The sequence below is a fragment of the Lemur catta genome, chromosome 7 (assembly GCF_020740605.2).
Source record: "Lemur catta isolate mLemCat1 chromosome 7, mLemCat1.pri, whole genome shotgun sequence".
Taxonomy (NCBI): Eukaryota; Metazoa; Chordata; class Mammalia; order Primates; family Lemuridae; genus Lemur; species Lemur catta.
In genome coordinates this window covers 6,767,018-6,790,987 of record NC_059134.1, presented here as the reverse complement: position 1 = coordinate 6,790,987, position 23,970 = coordinate 6,767,018, and the positions used below count along the sequence as shown (strand labels likewise).

The 23,970-nt window shown below is 53.1% G+C and overlaps 1 protein-coding gene and 1 pseudogene across 1 annotated transcript; both read left to right on the top strand.

Annotated features, from left to right (window-relative positions):
- The first annotated feature begins 16,081 nt into the window (after positions 1-16,081).
- On the top strand, positions 16,082-16,830 carry LOC123641106 (60S ribosomal protein L7-like 1). The gene has a single exon (XM_045555615.1). It carries the CDS (start codon positions 16,092-16,094, stop codon positions 16,827-16,829), a length of 738 nt encoding a protein of 245 aa, XP_045411571.1. The 5' UTR covers positions 16,082-16,091; the 3' UTR covers position 16,830.
- Positions 16,831-22,065: 5,235 nt separating this feature from the next.
- LOC123641143 lies at positions 22,066-23,613 on the top strand (annotated as a pseudogene).
- The last annotated feature ends 357 nt before the right edge of the window (positions 23,614-23,970 follow it).

Genomic DNA, 23,970 nt, shown 5'->3' with positions numbered 1-23,970 from the left:
ATCCCAGCACTCTGGGAGGCCGAGGAGGGTGGATTGCTCGAGGTCAGGAGTTCGAGACCAGCCTGAGCGAGACCCCGTCTCTACTAAAAATAGAAAGAAATTATCTGGCCAACTAAAATATATATAGAAAAAAATTAGCCGGGCATGGTGGCGCATGCCTGTAGTCCCAGCTACTGGGGAGGCTGAGGCAGGAGGATCGCTTGAGCCCAGGAGTTTGAGGTTGCTGTGAGCTAGGCTGACGCCACGGCACTCACTCTAGCCCGGGCAACAAAGCGACACTCTGTTTCAAAAAAAAAAAAAAGGATCCTCAAGATTTGCAAGAAAAAGTTTCTGATGGAGCAAACGGATCCCTGGAACTTGTTAGAGGAAGGGAGTTTCGTTCCCTTGTGTTAGTGCAGGGTCGGCCCTCAGGCTGACATCCCCTCTCCAGCCTCGGTTGGAGGTAACCAGGTAGAAATAACCTGGAGGGCGCCGGGAGCCCTGGCGCCTGGTCATGTTTGGGCCCTAACTTGCAGGTGACCTTGGAATAGGAGAACACTTCTACTTTCGAGGCCATTCCAGATAAGCACTGCAGGAAAAGGAGTGATTATTACTAGCAGCGATTCACATCGAGGGTGGAGGGGTCTGATTTGGTGCCGCTGCAGTGTTTTGATTTAAACTCGGCAAATCCTGGGAAAGTATGTTGGCCCTGGGAGGCCACTGGCCGACGGGACAACTGTGCTGGGGCGGCTGTGACGTGGTCTGCCTTTGGAGATTCGTTTCCTTTCTCAGGCGACTCCGAGGGAGCCAGAGTCTGTGGGCACAGCGCCCTAGGAAAGTGCCGTCTCCCTGCCTGCCTGCTGCTCCCCGGCAAGGTGTGTCTGCACCTCACACACAGGGCTCACTGTCCCGGGGTACCAAGCTCTCTGTGGGAACCTCAGGGGAGTTTACCTGCGTATCAGTGTTGAAAACAGGAGCCAAGGCCCACGGCCCGATGAGAAGAAGCAGGGGGACAAGAGAACTGCTTTTCACTCCAGATTAGAGACCTGTAATTGCGCTGGGGATGATGAGTGTGAAGTTTGCTTTCTTCTTCAAACTGCCCCTCTCTCTGCCCACGCTCCCCACAGGGAAGGGGTTAGGGCAGGTGGGCCGCAGGCCGTGCCAGCTGCAGTGCGCCGGGCGTTCCCCACCCTGGGCCGCAGCCTGGGCCTCGGGAGCTGGGAAGGGCCTGCAGCCGGCCCGCCCGTGGCCGTGGGGTGCAGGTGTGTGGACTCGCACGTCAGGCCGCGGGTGCCCGTGTGGAGGGCCATGGCCAAAGCCTGCCTCTGGACACGTGAGAGAGGTGCTGCCATTCAGCACATCAGCGATCGCTGAGCCCACCTGCTGCTGGGTGGCTAAGCTGCCCACGTGGGTATGTGATTTATTGAGGCCCGAAAAGTGCCATCAATCTCTCTGTCCCTGGAAGCCATAAGATGCCATTCCCGGGAGCCACTCTGCACCACCGCCCTCCTCGTGGCAAAGGCCTGCAGTTTCTCAGTGTAGCCCGCCCTTGGCAGAGCTGCCTGCGAGCGGGGCCACCTCTCAGAGAGAAAGCTGTGGCAGTCCTGCCGCCGCACGCCCTGAGGCCTGGTGAACGTGATGTGATCTCGTTCATGTGTGAGCCTGCCCGACCTGTCCTGGGTCCTGGGTCACACGGTGTGGGGGAGGGCACTCCCATTGCCCCAGGGGCCTGCGGCACAGTAGGTGCTACTAGTCACGATTTTATAGTGGAGGATAATTTGGTCATGTGAGTCACTTGCTCAAAGCCACACAGAACTGGGCAGAACTGGGATTTCTACCCAGGTTTGTTTGCCTCCAAAGCCCATGCTTTCTCCTTAGGAGCTGGGGAGCAGAACCAAGGTGGTGAGGGGCAGGGGCTGGAGGACCCCAGGGAGAGGAGGAGATTTGATTCCTCTGGCTTTTTCTCTAAAGCAAGATTGAGAAGAGGGCCACGAGATGCCTGGAGTGATCACAGCCTTGTTTTCGCACTGGGCTGTCTGTCACCAGGCGGGTGTGGACTGCAGCAGCAGAGTCCCCTGCGAGTCCCCTTCCCCCAACCACCCTCTCTTGGCCCCCATCCAGCCTTGGCTGACATCTGACAGCTGCCATTATTGAGCTCCTAATGTGTGCCCGGCCCATTCTAAGTGCTTCACATGGGTTAACGCATTTCATTCTTGCTACAGCTGAAGGAAGATTCTTTATCTTGGCTCTGACAGAGGACACTGGAACAGGGACAGGTAGAGCAACTTGTTGACTCCTTAGAGAGTCAGGCATCTTCCTCAGCCTGGCGCTTACCACCCCGAGTGCAGCCCTGAGGGAGTGCCGCCAGCCCTTCTAGATCCCCAGCCCACTGCCTCGAGGAGGGCCAGGGAGGGATAGGGACACCACTCTGGTCCCACGGGCCAGAAAAGGCAAGCTTAACCCCACTTTGGCCAGGAGGCACCTTCCTCCTCCACGCTGCCATCTGGGCCTGGTAGCAGCAGGGTGACTGGGTGCTGGGGACCCCCTTGCACGTCACACAGGGCCTGAGTCTGGCCCATCCTGCAGCAGCCCCAGGGCTGGGATTTAGCTTTTAGGCCAGACTGAGTGCTGTGGCCAGGGTGGTCTGGTGCGGGTCCCTTTCTTTCAGTTGTCAGGGCGCAGCTCCTGTCCTGGGATCCCCTCCTCTCCACATGTCCCTCCCTCGCGTGGGCTGCTCTTCTGTGCAGGGATCTGTCCTTTTCCAGCCTGGCCACCCTGGGGGAGGCTCCCTGGGAGCAGGGCTTTGGTGGTGGCCTTGGCAGGGTGTGGCGGAGGACAGGTAGGTGCAGTTCCTGAACATGCCTCACACGGGGGTGGTGGACGCCACACAGAGGCATAGAGGACATCATGTGTGGGTCCTTTGCCTGGCGAATGACCCAACTGAATCCAAAGCACCTAGCATCCGTTCTTAAACTCTTTCTCCCTCTGTGTGTTTATGATTGGAAGAGATGAGGGTAGTTGGAGAGTGTAAGACCTGAAGTCTAGAGGGATGGGGGAACCGAGGAGGAGACTGAATAACAGACACAGATGCGGGAGTTCAGGGCCCGCCCGTGATGCGGCCTGTCCCCGGGCTATGCGGTCCTGACTCTCCCAGGCTGGCCCAGCCAAGCAGAGCTGGGAGGATGCTGGGCTGGCTCCCTTTGCAGTAAACAGTAGCAGGAAAATGCAGCTGTTTGTGTATAAACTAAAGCTTGTTATAGTCCTGGAAGCTTCCGACTTGGGGGCCCACAGGCCTGGAGCAGAGCACATTGTGGGGAGAAAAATCATGTGTGAGCTGTTACTGCCGGGCCCGCTTCACCCCTTCCGTGCTCTGGACCTGCCCCGCAGCCCTCCCCTCACCCCTGCCGGGCCCAGACACAGCCCGGCTGCAGGAACATGGAAACTCCTGCACAAACACAGCAGGCTGGGAGGCGGGCAGGGATGAGGGTCCACAGCTGTGCGACTTGGCCTTTGTCAGGGTCCTGTGGAGCCCAGGACTCGGGGCAGGGGTGCCCTCTGGGCTGCCCGCAGGTGCTGCAGCTGGGCCTGGGGGCAAGGTTAGGGCTCAGGGCCAGGACACTGCTGCAGTGGGATGGGGGCCTATTCCATTTCGGCAGCAACTGCTTATGTAAGTAACATGCAGATTGGCCCTTTACTGTGTCTTAGTCAATAGCCAGGCATTTATTATCTTTGACCCCAAGCTTTGCTCTCAGCAAATCCCAGGAGGTCACCAGGTAGGAGGGGGAGAGATCCTCACTTTCCTCTGCCCAGTAGCTATCTTGAGGGGCCACTGCGGGGAGTGGTGGCAGACAGACCCTGGGGGTCCCTCCCATGGGCCTCTGCCATGCACAGGCCTGCTGGCGGGGCAGGGGGCTCCTGGAAGCCTAGGAGGGGCCAGTGCTGGGAGGTCTCAGGGCATTGCCCAGCCAGAAGCTGGGGGCAGGGAGGGGGAAGGGGTCCTCAGTGGGAGAGAAGTGACACTCTCCTGAGCTGCCTTTGTCCTAAAGAGCTACCAATCCTGTGTGTGTGCGTAAGGGTGCCGGAGCCCCGAGGGAGGGGGTCTGAGTGTGGTGTGCAGGCGAAGCAGGCACTGCTGTCCCTGTTACCACCCTCTGCCCTCTGCCCCCACGCACAGTCACACACCCTCACAGTAGACAGCACACACGCTGTCACACACACGCACCGGACATCACACACTTACACTGTCACACACTAGACACCACACATACTGTCACACACCCTCACACGGGACATCGCACACTTACACTGTCACACACTAGACACCACGCACACTATCACACACCCTCACACTGGACATCACACACTTACACTGTCACACACTAGACACCACGCACACTGTCACACACCCTCACACTGGACATTGCACACTTACACTGTCACACACTAGACACCACGCACAGTCACACACCCTCACACTGGACATTGCACACTTACACTGTCACACACTAGACACCACGCACAGTCACACACCCTCACACTGGACATTGCACACTTACACTGTCACACACTAGACACCACGCACGCTGTCACACACACACTGGACATCGCACACTTACACTGTCACACACTAGACACCATGCACACTGTCACACTCACACTGGACATCACACACTTACACTGTCACACTCACACTAGACACCACGCACACTGTCACACTCACACTGGACATCACACACTTACACTGTCACACTCACACTAGACACCACGCACACTGTCACACACCCTCACACTGGACATCACACACTTATACTGTCACACACTAGACACCACGCACACTGTCACACACACTCACACTGGACATCACACACTGACACTGTCACACTCACACTAGACACCACGCACACTGTCACACTCACACTGGACATCACACACTGACACTGTCACACTCACACTAGACACCACGCACACTGTCACACTCACACTGGACATCACACACACTGCCACACACTAGACACCACACACACTGTCACACACCCTCACACTGGACATCACACACTTACACTGCCACACACTAGACACCACGCACACTGTCACACACCCTCACACTGGACATCACACACAGTCACACACTAGACACCACGCACACTGTCACACACACTCACACACTGTCACACACTAGACACCACGCACACTGTCACACACACACTGGACATCACACACTTACACTGTCATACTCACACTAGACACCACGCACACTGTCACACACACTCACACTGGACATCGCACACTTACACTGTCACACACACACTAGACACCACGCACACTGTCACACACCCTCACACTGGACATCACACACTTACACTGTCACACACTAGACACCACGCACACTGTCACACTAACACTGGACATCGCACACTTACACTGTGAGACACACGCTAGACACCACGCACACTGTCACACACCCTCACACCGGACATCGCACACTTACACTGTCACACACACACTAGACACCACGCACACTGTCACACACCCTCACACTGGACATCGCACACTTACACTGTCACACACACGCTAGACACCACGCACACTGTCACACTCACACTGGACATCGCACACTTACACTGTCACACACACACTAGACACCACGCACACTGTCACACACCCTCACACTGGACATCGCACACTTACACTGTCACACTCACACTAGACACCACGCACACTGTCAAACTCACACTGGACATCGCACACTTACACTGTCACACACACACTAGACACCACGCACACTGTCACACACCCTCACACTGGACATCGCACACTTACACTGTCACACACTAGACACCACGCACACTGTCACACTCACACTGGACATCGCACACTTACACTGTCACACACACACTAGACACCATGCACACTGTCACACACCCTCACACTGGACATCGCACACTTACACTGTCACACACACACTAGACACCACGCACACTGTCACACTCACACTGGACATCGCACACTTACACTGTGAGACACACGCTAGACACCACGCACACTGTCACACACCCTCACACTGGACATCGCACACTTACACTGTGACACACACACTAGATACCACGCACACTGTCACACTCACACTGGACATCGCACACTTACACTGTCACACACACACTAGACACCACGCACACTGTCACACACCCTCACACTGGACATCGCACACTTACACTGTCACACACTAGACACCACGCACACTGTCACACACCCTCACACTGGACATCGCACACTTACACTGTCACACACACACTAGACAGCATGCACACTGTCACACACCCTCACACTGGACATCGCACACTTACACTGTCACACACTAGACACCACGCACACTGTCACACACCCTCACACTGGACATCGCACACTTACACTGTCACACTCACACTAGACACCACGCACACTGTCACACACACACACACACTGGACATCACACACTTACACTGTCACACACTAGACACCACGCACACTGTCACACTCACACTGGACATCGCACACTTACACTGTGAGACACACGCTAGACACCACGCACACTGTCACACACCCTCACACTGGACATCGCACACTTACACTGTCACACTCACACTAGACACCACGCACACTGTCACACACACACACACACTGGACATCACACACTTACACTGTCACACACTAGACACCACGCACACTGTCACACTCACACTGGACATCACACACTTACATTGTCACACACTAGACACCACGCACACTGTCACACACACACACTGGACATCACACACTTACACTGTCACACACTAGACACCACGCACACTGTCACACTCACACTGGACATCGCACACTTACACTGTCACACACACACTAGACACCACGCATACTGTCACACTCACACTGGACATCTCACACTTACACTGTCACACACACACTAGACAGCACACACACTGTCACACACCCTCACACTGGACATCGCACACTTACACTGTCACACACTAGACACCACGCACACTGTCACACACCCTCACACTGGACATCGCACACTTACACTGTCACACTCACACTAGACACCACGCACACTGTCACACACACACACACTGGACATCACACACTTACACTGTCACACACTAGACACCACGCACACTGTCACACTCACACTGGACATCGCACACTTACACTGTCACACACACACTAGACACCACGCACACTGTCACACACCCTCACACTGGACATCGCACACTTACACTGTCACACACACACTAGACAGCATGCACACTGTCACACTCACACTGGACATCACACACTTACACTGTCACACACTAGACACCACGCACACTGTCACACTCACACTGGACATCGCATACTTACACTGTCACACACACACTAGACACCACGCACACTGTCACACTCACACTGGACATCGCACACTTACACTGTGAGACACACGCTAGACACCATGCACACTGTCACACACCCTCACACTGGACATCGCACACTTACACTGTCACACTCACACTAGACACCACGCACACTGTCACACACACACATACTGGACATCACACACTTACACTGTCACACACTAGACACCACGCACACTGTCACACTCACACTGGACATCGCACACTTACACTGTCACACACACACTAGACACCACGCACACTGTCACACACCCTCACACTGGACATCACACACTTACACTGTCACACACTAGACACCACGCACACTGTCACACTAACACTGGACATCGCACACTTACACTGTGAGACACACGCTAGACACCACGCACACTGTCACACACCCTCACACCGGACATCGCACACTTACACTGTCACACACACACTAGACACCACGCACACTGTCACACTCACACTGGACATGGCACACTTACACTGTCACACACACACTAGACACCACGCACACTGTCACACACCCTCACACTGGACATCGCACACTTACACTGTCACACACTAGACACCACGCACACTGTCACACACACTCACACTGGACATCGCACACTTACACTGTCACACACACACTAGACAGCATGCACACTGTCACACACCCTCACACTGGACATCGCACACTTACACTGTCACACACTAGACACCACGCACACTGTCACACACACACACACTGGACATCACACACTTACACTGTCACACACTAGACACCACGCACACTGTCACACTCACACTGGACATCTCACACACTGTCACACACACGCTAGACACCACGCACACTGTCACACACCCTCACACTGGACATCGCACACTTACACTGTCACACACTAGACACCATGCACACTGTCACACACCCTCACACTGGACATCGCACACTTACACTGTCACACTCACACTAGACACCACGCACACTGTCACACACACACACACTGGACATCACACACTTAGACTGTCACACACTAGACACCACGCACACTGTCACACTCACACTGGACATCGCACACTTACACTGTGAGACACACGCTAGACACCATGCACACTGTCACACACCCTCACACTGGACATCGCACACTTACACTGTCACACTCACACTAGACACCACGCACACTGTCACACACCCTCACACTGGACATCACACACTTATACTGTCACACACTAGACACCACGCACACTGTCACACACACTCACACTGGACATCACACACTGACACTGTCACACTCACACTAGACACCACGCACACTGTCACACTCACACTGGACATCACACACTGACACTGTCACACTCACACTAGACACCACGCACACTGTCACACTCACACTGGACATCACACACACTGCCACACACTAGACACCACACACACTGTCACACACCCTCACACTGGACATCACACACTTACACTGCCACACACTAGACACCACGCACACTGTCACACACCCTCACACTGGACATCACACACAGTCACACACTAGACACCACGCACACTGTCACACACACTCACACACTGTCACACACTAGACACCACGCACACTGTCACACACACACTGGACATCACACACTTACACTGTCATACTCACACTAGACACCACGCACACTGTCACACACCCTCACACTGGACATCGCACACTTACACTGTCACACACACACTAGACACCACGCACACTGTCACACACCCTCACACTGGACATCACACACTTAGACTGTCACACACTAGACACCACGCACACTGTCACACTAACACTGGACATCGCACACTTACACTGTGAGACACACGCTAGACACCATGCACACTGTCACACACCCTCACACTGGACATCGCACACTTACACTGTCACACTCACACTAGACACCACGCACACTGTCACACACACACATACTGGACATCACACACTTACACTGTCACACACTAGACACCACGCACACTGTCACACTCACACTGGACATTGCACACTTACACTGTGAGACACACGCTAGACACCACACACACTGTCACACACCCTCACACTGGACATCACACACTTACACTGTCACACTCACACTAGACACCACGCACACTGTCACACACCCTCACACTGGACATCGCACACTTACACTGTCACACACTAGACACCACGCACACTGTCACACACCCTCACACTGGACATCGCACACTTACACTGTCACACTCACACTAGACACCACGCACACTGTCACACACACACTGGACATCACACACTTAGACTGTCACACACTAGACACCACACACACTGTCACACTCACACTGGACATCGCACACTTACACTGTCACACTCACACTAGACACCACGCACACTGTCACACACACACTGGACATCACACACTTAGACTGTCACACACTAGACACCACACACACTGTCACACTCACACTGGACATCGCACACTTACACTGTGAGACACACGCTAGACACCACACACACTGTCACACACCCTCACACTGGACATCACACACACTGTCACACACACACTAGACACCACGCACACTGTCACACACCCTCACACTGGACATCGCACACTTACACTGTCACACACACACTAGACACCACGCACACTGTCACACTCACACTGGACATTGCCCACTAACACTGTCACACTCACACTACACACCACGCACACTGTCACACACCCTCACACTGGACATCGCACACTTACACTGTCACACACTAGACACCATGCACACTGTCACACTCACACTAGACATCACGCACTGTCACACACTCACACTGGACATCACACACACTGTCACACTCACACTGGACATCGCACACTTACACTGTCACACACACACTAGACAGCACGCACACTGTCACACACCCTCACACTGGACATCGCACACTTACACTGTCACACTCACACTAGACACCATGCACACTGTCACACTCACACTGAACATCACACACTCTGTCACACACACTAGACAGCACACACACTGTCACACACCCTCACACTGGACATCGCACACTTACTCTGTCACACTCACACTAGACAGCACACTCTCACACTCTCGTACTCTCACACACACATCCACACACACCTTCCTCTTATTACAGAAAACAGGAACTAATTTCCATGGAAACCTGGCCATGTATGTGACTGAAGTGTCTGAACTGACATTCTGTAAATCCTGTGAATGTAAACAGTGTCCCTCCTGCCACCTGTGTCTCCAGTGTCCCAGCATGCAGTGCTCGAGTTCCCTCCTGCTCAGAGTCCCAGAAAGTTCACTCTATCTCACACAAGCTCCACACCTGTCCCTTCTTAGACACCTAGGAATTCGGGGGTGGGGATCGTGTTGGGGGCAGTCCTGCTCGTTCAGAACTGGGGCCGAACTGACCTCAGAGGTAGAGACTTCCGCGGTCACGGCGAGAGGTGTCCACTCGCCTGGGGAGTCCCAGCCTGAGGGGGTTCTGCACGGTCTGAGTTGGAGGGGAGTTGGGAAGCACAAGGCCGGTGGTTTGGGCTTCGTGAGAGCCCAGGAAGGAGCTGCCACCGTCTTCTCCCTCTGTAACCAGTTCTGGGACCTGCCTGTGGGCACGTGTGCATCATGTGTCTCCCAGAAGCCCCTTGAGTGGCCTGGAGTCCAGGGACTTGCTCCCCTTCCTGGCGAGAATCTCGTCCCACCAAGGTGAAAATTTCCAGGACTTTGTTGGGGGAGGGGTGTTGGCCACAGTGTTGGGGCGGGGGCCAGCCAATAGGCTGTCACACCAGCTGCCTCCTCACTTCATAAATTCCCCTGCCATTTCCCGGAATACGAGAGTTTGACCTCAGTGCAGGGAGCAAAGTTCTTGCTTTGTCTCCTGATAGACGGCCTCAGCAATCGCCGGCCCCCAGCTGCTCTGCGGCCCCACCCCCTCAGCTCAAGAGGCCTTTCTCCCTGTGAAGTCTCGTTAACTGGAGGCTTGGGGCCACCTCTGTCCTTGTTAGCACAACCATCCCTGTCTGGCATGATGCCCAAGCCCCTCCGAGAAGCGGGTCTGCACAGGGGCTGCTGGAAGACACAGCCCTGGGGCCTCAGAGTGACCAGGGCATTTCTCCCCTGAGGTCACTGTGACAAAGTGGCTGTGGGCATGGGAGGTTCTGCAGGTGTTTCCAGGGCCCACTCCAAGGCAGCTGCTGATGGCTCAGATCCAGGAATGCTGGTCTCTCAGGACCTCCACCCCGAAAGCCAGCTCTGGGCTTTGTGAGACACCTTTCCTTGTGGCATTTGCCCACAGGAGACCTGTCTGTTTCTCGGTGTGCAGCAGTAGTTCTGTCCCCTGCCACAGCTCTTGCCCTCCCTTCCACACAGAGCCAACCCTGAGCCGGGTGAGAATAATCTCATGAGGGCGCGTGGGACGCCCTCGACAGGTGGATTCCTGAGTCGGAGACTGGATTGTAGGCCCTGCTCCGTGTGGGTCCCCCCGTGCAGACTTCAGTCTGCGAAATCCCAAGTGCTTTCCATGTCCTCCGTCTAGAAATAGCGGTGTAGTGGTTAAGAGTCAAAGATGTGCAGTCAGACACATCTTTCCCAGTTCAAATCCCAGTGCTGCTGCCCCCCAGCTGGATGACGGCAAAGTTTCTGAACCTCTCTGAGCCTCAGTTTCCATACCTGGGAAGTGGGGGGTGACACAAGTAATGCTGCTGTGAGGTTACTGTGAGCATAACAAGGGAGGATTCCTGTGACACACGGTATTAGCTATTATTATCCTGAAGACAAACGTTCTGCATTTATAGGGAGCATCGTAAGGAGGATTTTGGACCGGGGGATACATAGGGCAGGAATTATGTTCTTTCTCTTTTGCCCCCAAGGCAGGGAAGTTCTGAAACAGTCCAGAACATTTGTTTCAGCAGATTAAGGTATTTCTCTTTTTAAAGAAGACATGCAGGTTGAAAGCCTTGGAGCAGGTACCCGAGGCCCGGGCAACGTTGAGATATTGGAACAGGAAGGGGAACCGAGGGCCAGTTGCAGGGGTAGGAGGAATACTTTTCCTAGTACGTCCTTGTGACTCTTTTGCTCCATGTCTACATCATATAAAACCAATTTTAAAAATTAATAAAATGAAAAATTTAAATATTAGAGAAATAAAAAAAGTAGACATACTAGGAGAGAAAATTCCTCAGGCTTTCTTAATACTGGAGACGTCAAGGTGTCTGGCTACCAGCATTAGGCAAGGTGCTGACTGAGGGGATTCCTACGGGGAGAAGAGGGCATGGAGGTCTGGGGGCCTGTGGGCCTAAGGCCATGAGGAGGTCATGTGTCTCTGCCTGGAGGAACTTCCTCAGCTGGGTACTCTGCCCCAGCTGCCTTGCCTCAGCCACTCTTCTGTGAGCGGGACTCAGCCCTCAACATCCACGCGCCGACAGCGCACCTCTCTGGTCACCTCAGCTAGGGAGCCTGCTCTGCCTTTCCTCGCTGGCCTTCCTCGCTCGTTAGGTCTCTTTTCCTCAAGGCTAAACTCAGACCCCACCCTCCATGAAGTCCTCCCTGCTCCCACCAGATCGAAATTCACCCCACCATCTTTCCACGTGCTTCTTGCTCATTCTTCCATTCTACTTCTTTCCACCGTCATGTTTTACGTGGATGCCATCTGCCCCTTGAGGACACAGGCCACAGCTCACTCACATTGGTTAAGTTCTGGAGCACCTAGCCCAGGGCCTGGAACATAGTAAGTCTCTGGCAATGCTTGTGTAGCTTTTAGGACTCAGAACTGCCTAGACAGGCCCTGACATGTCCTAATTCTTTGCACTTCAGTTTCCCATCTGTAAAATAGGGACTGCAGCCCTGGAACCCACTTGTGAGAGATGGGTTAGGCTGTGCTAGGAGCTCTCTGCTGCACCGTTGGCCCTGATGGTGCCCCCTAAATTTGGGCAGTGCTTGCTCTCCTTTTGAGACCCCAGGTGTGCCTGGACTTGCTGTCAGGTCTACTACATGCAGAGCTGACCTTCTTACTGTTCCCCATCTGGCTCCTTGGTGTCGCGTGTCTCAAGCTTAGCCTGCAGTATGCTGGGCCTAACCGGAGAGCCCGCAGCCCTAGACACAGAGTGGTCCACCCCAAGCTGTGAGCCTTTGGCCCTCTTCCCGTCACTGTGCTCTCCACAGAGCGGCAGAGTGGAAACGCCCCCTCCAGCAGGGCCTCAAGGCAAAAGCTTCCTGGGCCTGCCCCTACCTGCCAGGCACCTGGGGAGAGGTGCTGGGAGGAGTGGCGCCGCAGGGATGCCCTGGAGGCCTCTGGGGACTGCCCACTTCTGAGCAGGTTGATGCCACTTGAAATGCTGACCTCACGTCCTCCCACTGCGCTCTTTCATCTCCCACTTTAGGCTTTTGCTCCTCTCTCATTCATACTTGCTTTCCTCTTCGCCAAATTATCTGTTAGTTTGAAACCGCAGGTGGGTGAGGGCAGGCAGCAGGCCTGTCTGTGTGAGAGGCGTTGCCATGGGCAAGGAGGGAGCATCCGTTTATTCCATTGTCCTGCACTCCTGGCCTGCCTCATGGTCCTGCTCCCGTAGGAGCTCGTGCTGGGAGAGAAGGCGTTCCTTTCATCCCATGTCATTCCTTCCTGGTCCTTCTAGCTCTGTCCCTCAGTGGCCCACGGTAGTAAGGGTCTCACCAACATTCCTCTGTAAGCAGAACATTTCCGTCTAATGCATACAAGGGTCTTTATGTCTACGGAATCCATTAATCCTACTCAAATGGGATCCCGAGTTCTTTCCTTGGAAAGAGGACACCTTCTCCCATAATACAGTGCCATGGGTCACTTCTCCCACAGTACAGGAGGACATGAGCATCTTGGGTTGGAGGTGTGCAGTCCAGTGTCACCAGGGAGGGATTGGGGCCTTTATGGGGCTCTGCCTTCCTTCCCCAATTCCAGAACAAATACTCCAATCTCCATGTGCCAGAGGAGATCCAGGGCAGAGGTGGCAGCAGCTGGTAAGGGTGCTCCTGTCTATACCCACCGCCACACCCTGGCAATCCCCTCTTCCCTTTGCCTCATCGGTATCTCTTCCACAATCCTCAGCCCTAGTGGAAGCGCCTTCAGATTTATGTGGTGCTATTTACTGGCCCTCTGCCAATTAGTGACACTTAGAAATTCCCTTATATGATGCACTGCTGCTCTGACAATAAACAAGTCATTAGCTGGGTCGGAGGGCAGCTTCCAGCTGGTTTTGATTCATTGTTTCTGAACTGGCTCAAGAGGCTCACTAAGATGCAGGGTCTCCAGTCTAAGGCTCAGGAAAGCCTTAAAGCTAGAGGCAGATGGGCTTCTGCACATGTGTCATCTGCTTTCCCTTCTGACCCCCGTGAGGCTCATCACCCACTGCATCACCCACTGCCACCACAGCCCCCAACCCCCTTTCTAAGACACAAACACAGGACCAAGGCCTCAGCAGGGGGCAGATGTGGAAGAACAGCGGGAATGGTGAAAGCAAGCTGGGTGGGAAGGAGGGCTTTGGTGCCAGAGGAAGGAGGGGCAGGGGAGAGCTGGAAGCTCCCACGTGTGTCTTGGGTGGGAAAAGATGGCGGACACCTGAGTGAGAGCCTGACCTGCTATGTCCAGTTTGGGTTCTGAATTTGCAACTCCAAAGGCTGTCAGACCTAGAAGGGATCCTGGACACCTAGACCAGCCCCCTCCATTTTACAGATGGAGAATTTGATGCCCAAGAAAGGTGAAGTGACTTCTAGGTTCACCTAGCTCATATGTGCCTGAGGTCAGACTAGAAGGAGGTCCAGTTCTGAGTCCAAATCTCTCCTTATGACCTGCACTTCCAAGAAAAGGTAACTTGGAAGAGAGCAGGGAAGCCTCCTGCGCCAGCACACTCACCTGTGCCATTCCTCCTCTTCCCTCACGCTCCCTGCACCCCACGCATTACCTCTCACGCCCTGCTGGCTGATGGGTTCTACACATGTGAAGGAGTCATGTGTGCATCTGAAGATGCTGAGTGTTTGGGGAAATAAGGAGGCTTATGACAGAGCACCATGCTAGGCACTGTAGGAGAAATGGATGAATTAGGCTTTCCGAGAAGTACTTGATCTATTTGCAAAAACTCATGAACTAGAATGCAAAGCACAGTGAAAAGGTTACCAGGTAACTTTTAGTAGGTAACTTAAAGTCTGAGTGGTAAGCCCCTCCAGCTAAAGCCATGGTGATGGTTCCAGGGGGGATACCCGATTGGATGTAGCCCTGGGTGCTAGGGACTATGGTTTTGATGATTCCGTGGGGGGAGGTGACATGATCTCTAGTCCATAAGCGGCAGACAGCTAAAATTGAGACCTTTGCAAAAACTAAGACCCTGGAAGGAATACACTCTCAGAGAAACCAGGGCTAGAAAAATATTACTCATAGCCTTAGGGGAATGACAGTTAAGCTTGTCCCTACTAGGGCTCTGAATAGGAAAAAAGTCTTCTCTGAGAAATAGAAGCTCCAGGCCTGAACATATGTGACTGTAGTGTCTGAATTTCCACTGTTGGAATTCCCAAGCAGAGAAATTAAAAATAGGTCCCAGACTAGTAAAACTCATGGGGTATCAAGAGAAGGAAATGCAAAACTATTCTGGAGGAATGCACCCCAGAGGAACAGCATTCTCACGGCAAAATATAATCCCCTTTGATGTTGTCCTAACAATAAAAAAAAATTACAGAATAGCTGCAACCCTAGAAAGATGGCGGAGCAAGAGGAAAGGAAAAAAATCCCTTTGGTTCCAGAAAATCTCCTGAAAAAGAGGAAGGCTTACCAAGCCCTCAAAGCCACCCAGGCAAAGCAAGCACTTTTGGCAAAGAAAGAGCAGAGGACAGGAAAAGGGTCCAGGTTTAAGCGACTGGAATCATTTCTGCACGATTCCTGGCAGCAGCATCGGGACAGGGTGCGTCTCAGACGACTAGAAGTGAAACCTCATGCCTTGGAATTGCCGGATAAACATTCCTTGGCCTTTGTTGTCCGCATCCAAAGGATTAATGGGGTGAGTTCACTGGTGCAAAAGACCATTGCAAGCCTTCACCTAAAGAAAATTTTCAGTGGCATCTTTGTTAGAGTCACGCCGCAGAGCCTAAAATTGCTGCGTATGGTGGAACCTTATGTGACCTGGGGATTTCCAAATCTGAAGTCCGTCCGTGAACTCATCTTGAAACATGGACAAGCCAAGGTCAAGAATAAGACCATCCCTCTGACAGGTAACACAGTGATCGAAGAGCACCTGGGGAGGTTTGGTGTCATTTGCCTGGAAGACCTCATCCATGAAATTGTCTTCCCGGGGAAGCATTTCCAGGAGATCTCATGGTTCTTGCGTCCTTTCCAACTTTTAGTGGCCCGTCGTGCTACCAAAATAAAGTGGGCTTCCTCAAGGCGACGGGCTCACCTGGCTATCGAGGTGAACACATCAATCAGCTCGTCCGCCAGCTGAACTAGACCCAGAATATCTGAAAGCACAGTGCATTGGGAGCATGTGTTTTTGGGTTTTGGAATTATCAAGTATCTTCAGAGAAGATTATTCTCTGCTCTATCTTCAAAAACGAAGGGAAGGGTCAGGGAAAAGACAGTCGGTTATGCTCATGGCAGGAACGTCTCATCACAGTCCAGTTCCAAGGAAAAATTCCAGTGTTTTCCACTTTGGCTGCTGCCACCTTTGAAATCACATGCCATGGAGAAAGGAGTCCTGCTTTGTCAGATCTTCTATCCTGCGGTTAAACGTTGGTGAGTGAATGAGTCAAGCATGTGTATGAGGATCCCTAAGACTCCTGCAACAGTGGACCAAGCCCAGGGGCGTACTTGCATCTGGGTATTCCCAGGGTTTTGTTTTGAAAAGACTTGAAATACAATTAGAAAGGAGAATGCAAAAACAAGTGCTCAGCTGTTTTTTTTTAATCCATGTTCCAAGTTTTCAGTGATGGCTTTGAGAACTCTCAGACTTGGCTGGCTCTAAGTGCATCTGGTGGCTTTTGTATCCTACTCTGCAACTGGTTTAGTCCCTTTCTCTAGTTCGGGATTTGAAGATGAAGGACCACTTTGACCGGTACATGCATATACTCAAAATTTTGCTTACAATTTTAGGGTGTTCATAGACTCTTCTCCCCAGGGACCTCTGCGCTTCATGTGAGGAAGTCCTGCTTTTCCCAGGATTGGTCGCCCAAGCCCTGATCTTGCTAGTCTCTGGTTCCACTGTCTTGTGGAAGACCAAAGCTGACCAAGATAGCTTTCCCCTCCCTTCACAGTGGCAGACTGTTGCCCCTGCACCTTGAAGTCTGGGAAATGCCCACCGTTCCTCCCTGTCCCCCTCGGGTTGAGGATGGAATTTCATGGTTCCTGTGATGATCTTCTCCTTAAAACCAGGATTAGGAAGGAATGAACCATTTTCTTGGTTTGGCATGGATGAGCTTAGCGCTATTTGGCTTTTTGGGCATCTGGCAGGCAGCTTAATTGACCTTTATCTTGCATATTCTGAAGTATTTCCCTTTGTCCTGCTGGTAATGTAGACACCAGCAATAGGCTTTCTGAGCATGTTAACTTTAAAGAAGTCAGTCTGGGCCGGGCACGGTGGCTCACGCCTGTAATCCTAGCACTCTGGGAGGCCGAGGTGGGCAGATTGTTTGAGCTCAGGAGTGCAAGACCAGCCTGAGCAAGAGCGAGACCCCGTCTCTACTAAAAATAGAAAGAAATTATATGGACAGCTAAAAATATATATAGAAAAAATTAGCCGGACATGGTGGCACATGCCTGTAGTCCCAGCTACTCAGGAGGCTGAGGCAGGAGGATCGCTTGAGTCCAGGAGTCTGAGGTTGCTGTGAGCTAGGCTGATGCCACAGCACTCACTCTAGCCCGGGCAACAGAGCGAGACTCTGTCTCAGAAAAAAAAAAAGAAGTCAGTCTGATACTCCTTGTGTTTTTTCATCTGTGTTCACTTCTAAGCGGGCCTTCACTTGGTTGCCTCGATTATGAGGATGAGCCAGGCCTAGGTTAAATTTGGAAATGGACGTGACCATTGTGTTCTGGTCCTTTCAGGTCAGCTTTGCTGCAATTTTGGCTCATGGGGCCCTCAAATATAGCTGTGAAATTAAGTTAGAGGTATAACAGTGCCTGAAATGTGCCAGGTTATGAGGTAATTAATTAGGTTGGTTGGCTCCAGAGTTAACCTGCCAGCAATAGATGTTATAGATGTTACTCTTATGTTTTAAAGCATTGTGAAATCAGATTACTTTAAAATGATGTATCACAAAGTCATGAGAAAAAAGCTATTGTGAGAATGGAAACTCAGGGCTTAAATCCCAGCTGTCTTATATAAATATGGGAACAGTATTTCCATTCTTGCCTGTGAAATGGAGCTAATACCCTCTAGCGTGTGTGCCTCATGTGGTGGTTAAAAGGTTTGAGCAAAATAATAGTTTGTAATTTATAATTCTATATAAATAAAAGATTATCACACACAAAAAATTACAAACCACATGAGGAAATGATATGCCATTAGGGAAGGTCAGGAAACATATCAAACTAGTTTAGCATTCCAATAACATAAAGCAATATATAACATATAACAATCTGAAAGAGACTTTAGAGTAACTATGTTTAAAACAATTAAAAAGATGAAAAAAAGAATAAAAACCATAAAGAAAATGTAGGATATTTTGAAAGAACACAGGCAAATTAGTAAAAAGAACAAAATAGAACTTTCTGGAAATGAAAAGGATAGTCATTGACATAAAAGCTCAATGAATGTGTCAGACAACAGATTAAACAAAGCTGGGCAGAAAATTAGTGAACTGAAAGATAGACCAGAGGAAATTACCCCAACGCAGCACAGAAAGAGGAGGCAAGAGGTAGTAGCCAAGAGGAATAGAGGATGAAACAAGGGTCCTAAATTGCCTCTATAGAGGGTTGCAGGAGAAGAATATGGAGGATCAGGGATGGTAATATTCAATTTTCCAGAATTGATGGAAGACATTTATCCTCAGATTAAATATTGAGAGTTCTAAGGAAGACACATAAGAATAAATCCACAATGAAATATGTTATAGTGAAACTGGATTCAATGAAATACAACCAGTGTATTGAGGGATTAAAGAGAAAGGAGAGATTAATTTTATCCAGGAATATCAGGAAAAGTTCATGGAAAACAGATTTGAAGGTCAACCAAAATTTTAAGGAGAAAATATGGTAAGGCTGATGGGGAGATCTAAGAAGTAGGAGGAAAATATGAGGTTTCAGCCTATTTGATTAGTTTCTGAGCAGGTTTTAACACAATTTGTTTTAAATTAAGTTACCTAGATTTTGGATGTCTGTCTGTAAACTAAAAAACTGGAGGGAAACTCTCTTGGCCTGTGCCTTCCCTTCAAACCTAGTCTTTGTTCATCCTCTTTGGGTCCCCAGCCCTGTCCATGACTCTCCAGCCCTGGCAAGGTACAAGCTGCCCAGCTGACCCTACCGAGACCACTTGTAAATCCACTCGGAATCACCAGATTGCCCTTGGAGGCCTCCCCGTCTTTTGGGGGGCTGAGTTGAAATCGGACCATCCAACCTTCCTCCCTCTACCTATGGTCCTTCGGGGCAAAGAAAGCCGCTGATCTGAGGTGGACAGCAGGGGCATGCCCTGCCACATCTGTGCCTTGTTAGCAGTGTCAGTGGCTTCGGAGGAACAGAAAGACCTGAGAGCATGGTAATTGGCTCATGAAAGCTACGTGTTGCTGGAGGGCGAGAGGGTCTAGGAAGGAAGGGGAGAGGGCTTAATGAGAAGCAAATGCTATGGAAAAGCCTGTGCACCCCTCCCTAATTCGTGGCCATTAGCATTCCTCAGACACCTGTGGGCACTCTGCCCTGGCTGGAAGTGGGATGCACTGGCTCTTCCCTGCTGGGGCCCAGAACAGAGAGATGAAGTTTGGTTCCAATTATGGGGGCAGAGAACAGGGTGGATGTGAGACTGGAGAGCCCTTTCTTGTGTCTTTTAAGGGCACGTGGTTTTCTCTGGCAGTCGTCAAATTCTGCTCTCCCTATGGTTGTTGATGGTGTTGGGGAGAGAGCACCGGGCTTCGGGATGGGATGGACCTGGGGTTGAACACCAGCTCACCCCTTTCCTAGCATGTAGACAGCATGGACCCTCCCTGGTCCTCAGCCTCATCCATAAGAACGGGGAGGGAATAATTCCTACTGAACAGGCTTGCTGTGAAGAATACATATGGTAAATAAATACATTTGAAGGCACCTGGCAGAGCACTTATTATGCAATGTACACTCAAAAAATATCAGTTTCCTTTATCCTGAATTGTAATACCTTTAGGGAAGGAATGGTGTCTTGCTAGTCTTTGTAACCCAAGGTGCCTGGTGTGTGCCAGGAACCCAGAATAGACTGCGGAGCCTGTGAGGGAGCAGCACTCTGCACACTGAGCTCCCCCAGCCCCCACTGGGACAGGACAAACCTCAGCTCAGGAGCCCAGATGCCAAGAAGGGAAAAGATGGAGTCCTTGAAGAGTCACTGAAATGAGCGTGGTGGAGACCAGTAAGGAGGCAGTGTGTGCGCCCCTGGGAGAACTTACTCCGTCTGAGTCCTGGGAGAGTCCAGGTCCCCTCTTGCAGGAGACCAAGGAGACCGTACAGACAGAGGGACCAGCCTCATCGAGGGAGGGCCGCACCCTCTTGCTACTCCTCCCATTCCATCCATGCAGTTGCCGGCAACAGGAGGCTGCAGTGGTCTCTGGGGTTGGCTCCCCTTCAGCTACGAAGGCCTCTCTGGCTGGGGCTCCTGTCCACCTGCTCTCCAGCTGCTGCTGGTGGAGGCTTGGTTGACTCCGGCATCTTCTACGCATCTTTAATCTGTCCTCACTCAGTGCCAAACATCTGTAGAGTGATCTACCGGCCATTTATTTTCTGTTTGTCTTGGGTGTGACACACTCTCCATTCTTCACTTTAATGAGTCTCCTCTTTATTATTGTCATCTCAACCCCTCTATTTGCCTTCCACAAACGCCAGCCACTTTCCCTCTGCTCTCCTGGACCGGCCAGGGCCCAGGCCAGCCCTCCTGCTTCCTCTGTCCCCAGCCTGGGGCCCTGCTCTCCCTGCCGGGCGCCTCACTCAAACCAGATGTGGCTTCCTCCTCCCCTCCTCCTCCCCTCCGTCCTCCTCCCCTCCTCCTCCCCTCCGTCCTCCTCCCCTCCTCCTCCCCTCCGTCCTCCTCCCCTCCTCCTCCCCCTCCTCCTCCTCCCCTCCTCCTCCCCCTCCTCCTCCCCTCCTCCCCTCCTCCTCCCCCTCCTCCTCCCCTCCTCCCCTCCTCCCCTCCTCCTCCCCCTCCTCCTCCCCTCCTCTCCTCCTCCTCCCCCTCCCCCTCCCTCTCCTCCTCCCCCTCCGCCTCCCTCTCCTCCTCCCTCCCCTCCTCCCTCTCCTCCTCCCCCCTCTGAGTTGCCTAGGGCTGCAGGGGGTCAGGAGAGGAGAGGCTCTCCACCCACATCCTGTTCTCTTTCTGCTTCCCTGCCCAGCTCTGCTGCCCACACGCTGGAGGGGAGAGAGAGGAGCATGTGCCAGGGCTCTGTTCAGTGCCAACCGTGAGGGGCAGTGGGTGATGCTGGACAGGAGTCCTCCCCCTGGGAACTTGGTCAGCAGGGGCCTTGGTCCTCTCTCTGCAGCAGAGCTGTGCTGGAAGAGTTTGGGTACCAGCCACGATGTTAGACGTCCCGAACTCTCTGGCCCCGGTTATAACAAGGCCCCCATGCCCACATGTTGCCCGATCAGCGGCATCTTACAACTGTGCCTTTACGTGCACGGTCCAGACGCCTCCCCCCAGCCCTGGGGTGCAGAGTTACCGCCTCCTTGACACAGAGGAGTCCAGGCTCCAGCCTCGAGGAGCCGATGAAAGGGCAAGTAAAGATGTGAACCCAGGATAAGGCGGCGCCAGCAAGGCGGGCTTCACCCCAGTCTGCTGAAGCCCCCAGGCCGGCACCATGGACTTCCAGCGTCCGCCGGGGGCAAGACCGGGGTCGGGCGCGTGGCCCCCTCCGAGAGCAACCGCGGCGGCCCTGGAGACCGTCGACATCACGAGGACCCCCATTTTATGAAAAACCACCTGGGTTCGTACGAATGCAAACTCTGCCTGAGGCTGCACAGCGAGGGGCGCTGCCTCGCGCACCCCAAGGAAAGAAGCCCCAGACCAGCTTGGCCCGCGGGCAGCCCAGGGGGCGCCCCAGAAGGTCAAAGAGGAGGGGAGGAAGTTTGTGAAGATCGGCCGCCCAGGCTACAAAGTGACGAGCAGAGGACCGAGCCCCCAGCGGCGCTGGCAGTGCCTGCTGACGGCCGCGGAGCCCTGTGAGACCGTCGCCCTCGAGGTGCCCAGCAGAGAGACTGACAAGGCGAAGGCAGGTTTTGGACTCACTGGAACAGGGAAACCAACAGTTTTTCCTCCAGTTCCGCTGTAAGATGGAGAAGCCCCCACCCCCGCTGATGAACGGGTTGCCCCCGAGACCGCCGCTGCCCGAGTCCTTGCCACCACCCCCACCAGGAGGCCTGCCTCTGCCACCTATGCCTCCCACGGGGCCTGCACCCTCAGGGCCCCCAGGACCTCCCCGGCTGCCCCCGCCAGCCCCCGGGGCCACCCCCCAGCACCAGTGGTCCACCCCCCACCTCTGGGGTCCACCCCCCACCTCTGGGGTTCACCCCCCAGCACCAGTGCTCCCCCCATTGGCATCTGGGGTCCACCCCCCAGCTCCAGGAGTCCACCCACCAGCTCCAGGGGTCCACCCTCCCCCATCGGCTGGGGTTCACCCCCAGGCCCCTGGAGTGCACCCCTCAGCTACTGAAGTTCACCCCCAGGCCCCGGGGCTGCACCCACCAGCCCCGGGGATCCACCCCCAGCCTCCTGGAGTCCACCCCTCAGCTCCTGGGGTGCATCCTCCAGCTCCTGGGGTTCATCCTCCAGCTCCTGGGGTCCACCCCTCAGCAACTAGGGTCCACCCCTCAAACCCCAGGGTGCACCCCCAACTCCCTTGCCTCCCATGCTGAGGCCCCCACTCCCCTCCGAAGGCCCAGGGAACATACCTCCTCCTCCCCCAACCAACTGAAGAGCCGCCCCCTGGCCCAGCACCCTGGTGTTCTGTGTTCCTGTGTTTTCCCAGGAGAGAAGTTCCGTCTTTTGTACTGTCCCGAGCTCATTAAACAGACTCCCCTGTAAAAAAAAAAAAAAAAGATCTGAACCCGGATCTGGTTCTATGTGAAGAATGGCCAAGTAGCTTAAAAACTGGGCCCAACTATCTCAACCTGGCCCAGTCTGACCTGTTCAACACCTGGGAATGAACCTCTTTTGAAGAATAGAGTCTGGATCACATCTCTCTGTTTCTGGAATTATTTCTACCTCTGGCCACAATGGCTCATTGAAACTCGACCTCTGGGATTACCCATGATTGTTAGAGGTGATATTTTAGCTCTCACGGTACAAAGAGTATTGAAGTCTAAGGGATGGGGATGCAAGAGAAACTGGAGATGAGCTTATGTTTAAAGCGGTGGGGGGTGAGGGGCAGCTTGTGACAACACCTCAGACCCGGTAAAAAATTTCCAGTCAACTGTTCACCAGGGAC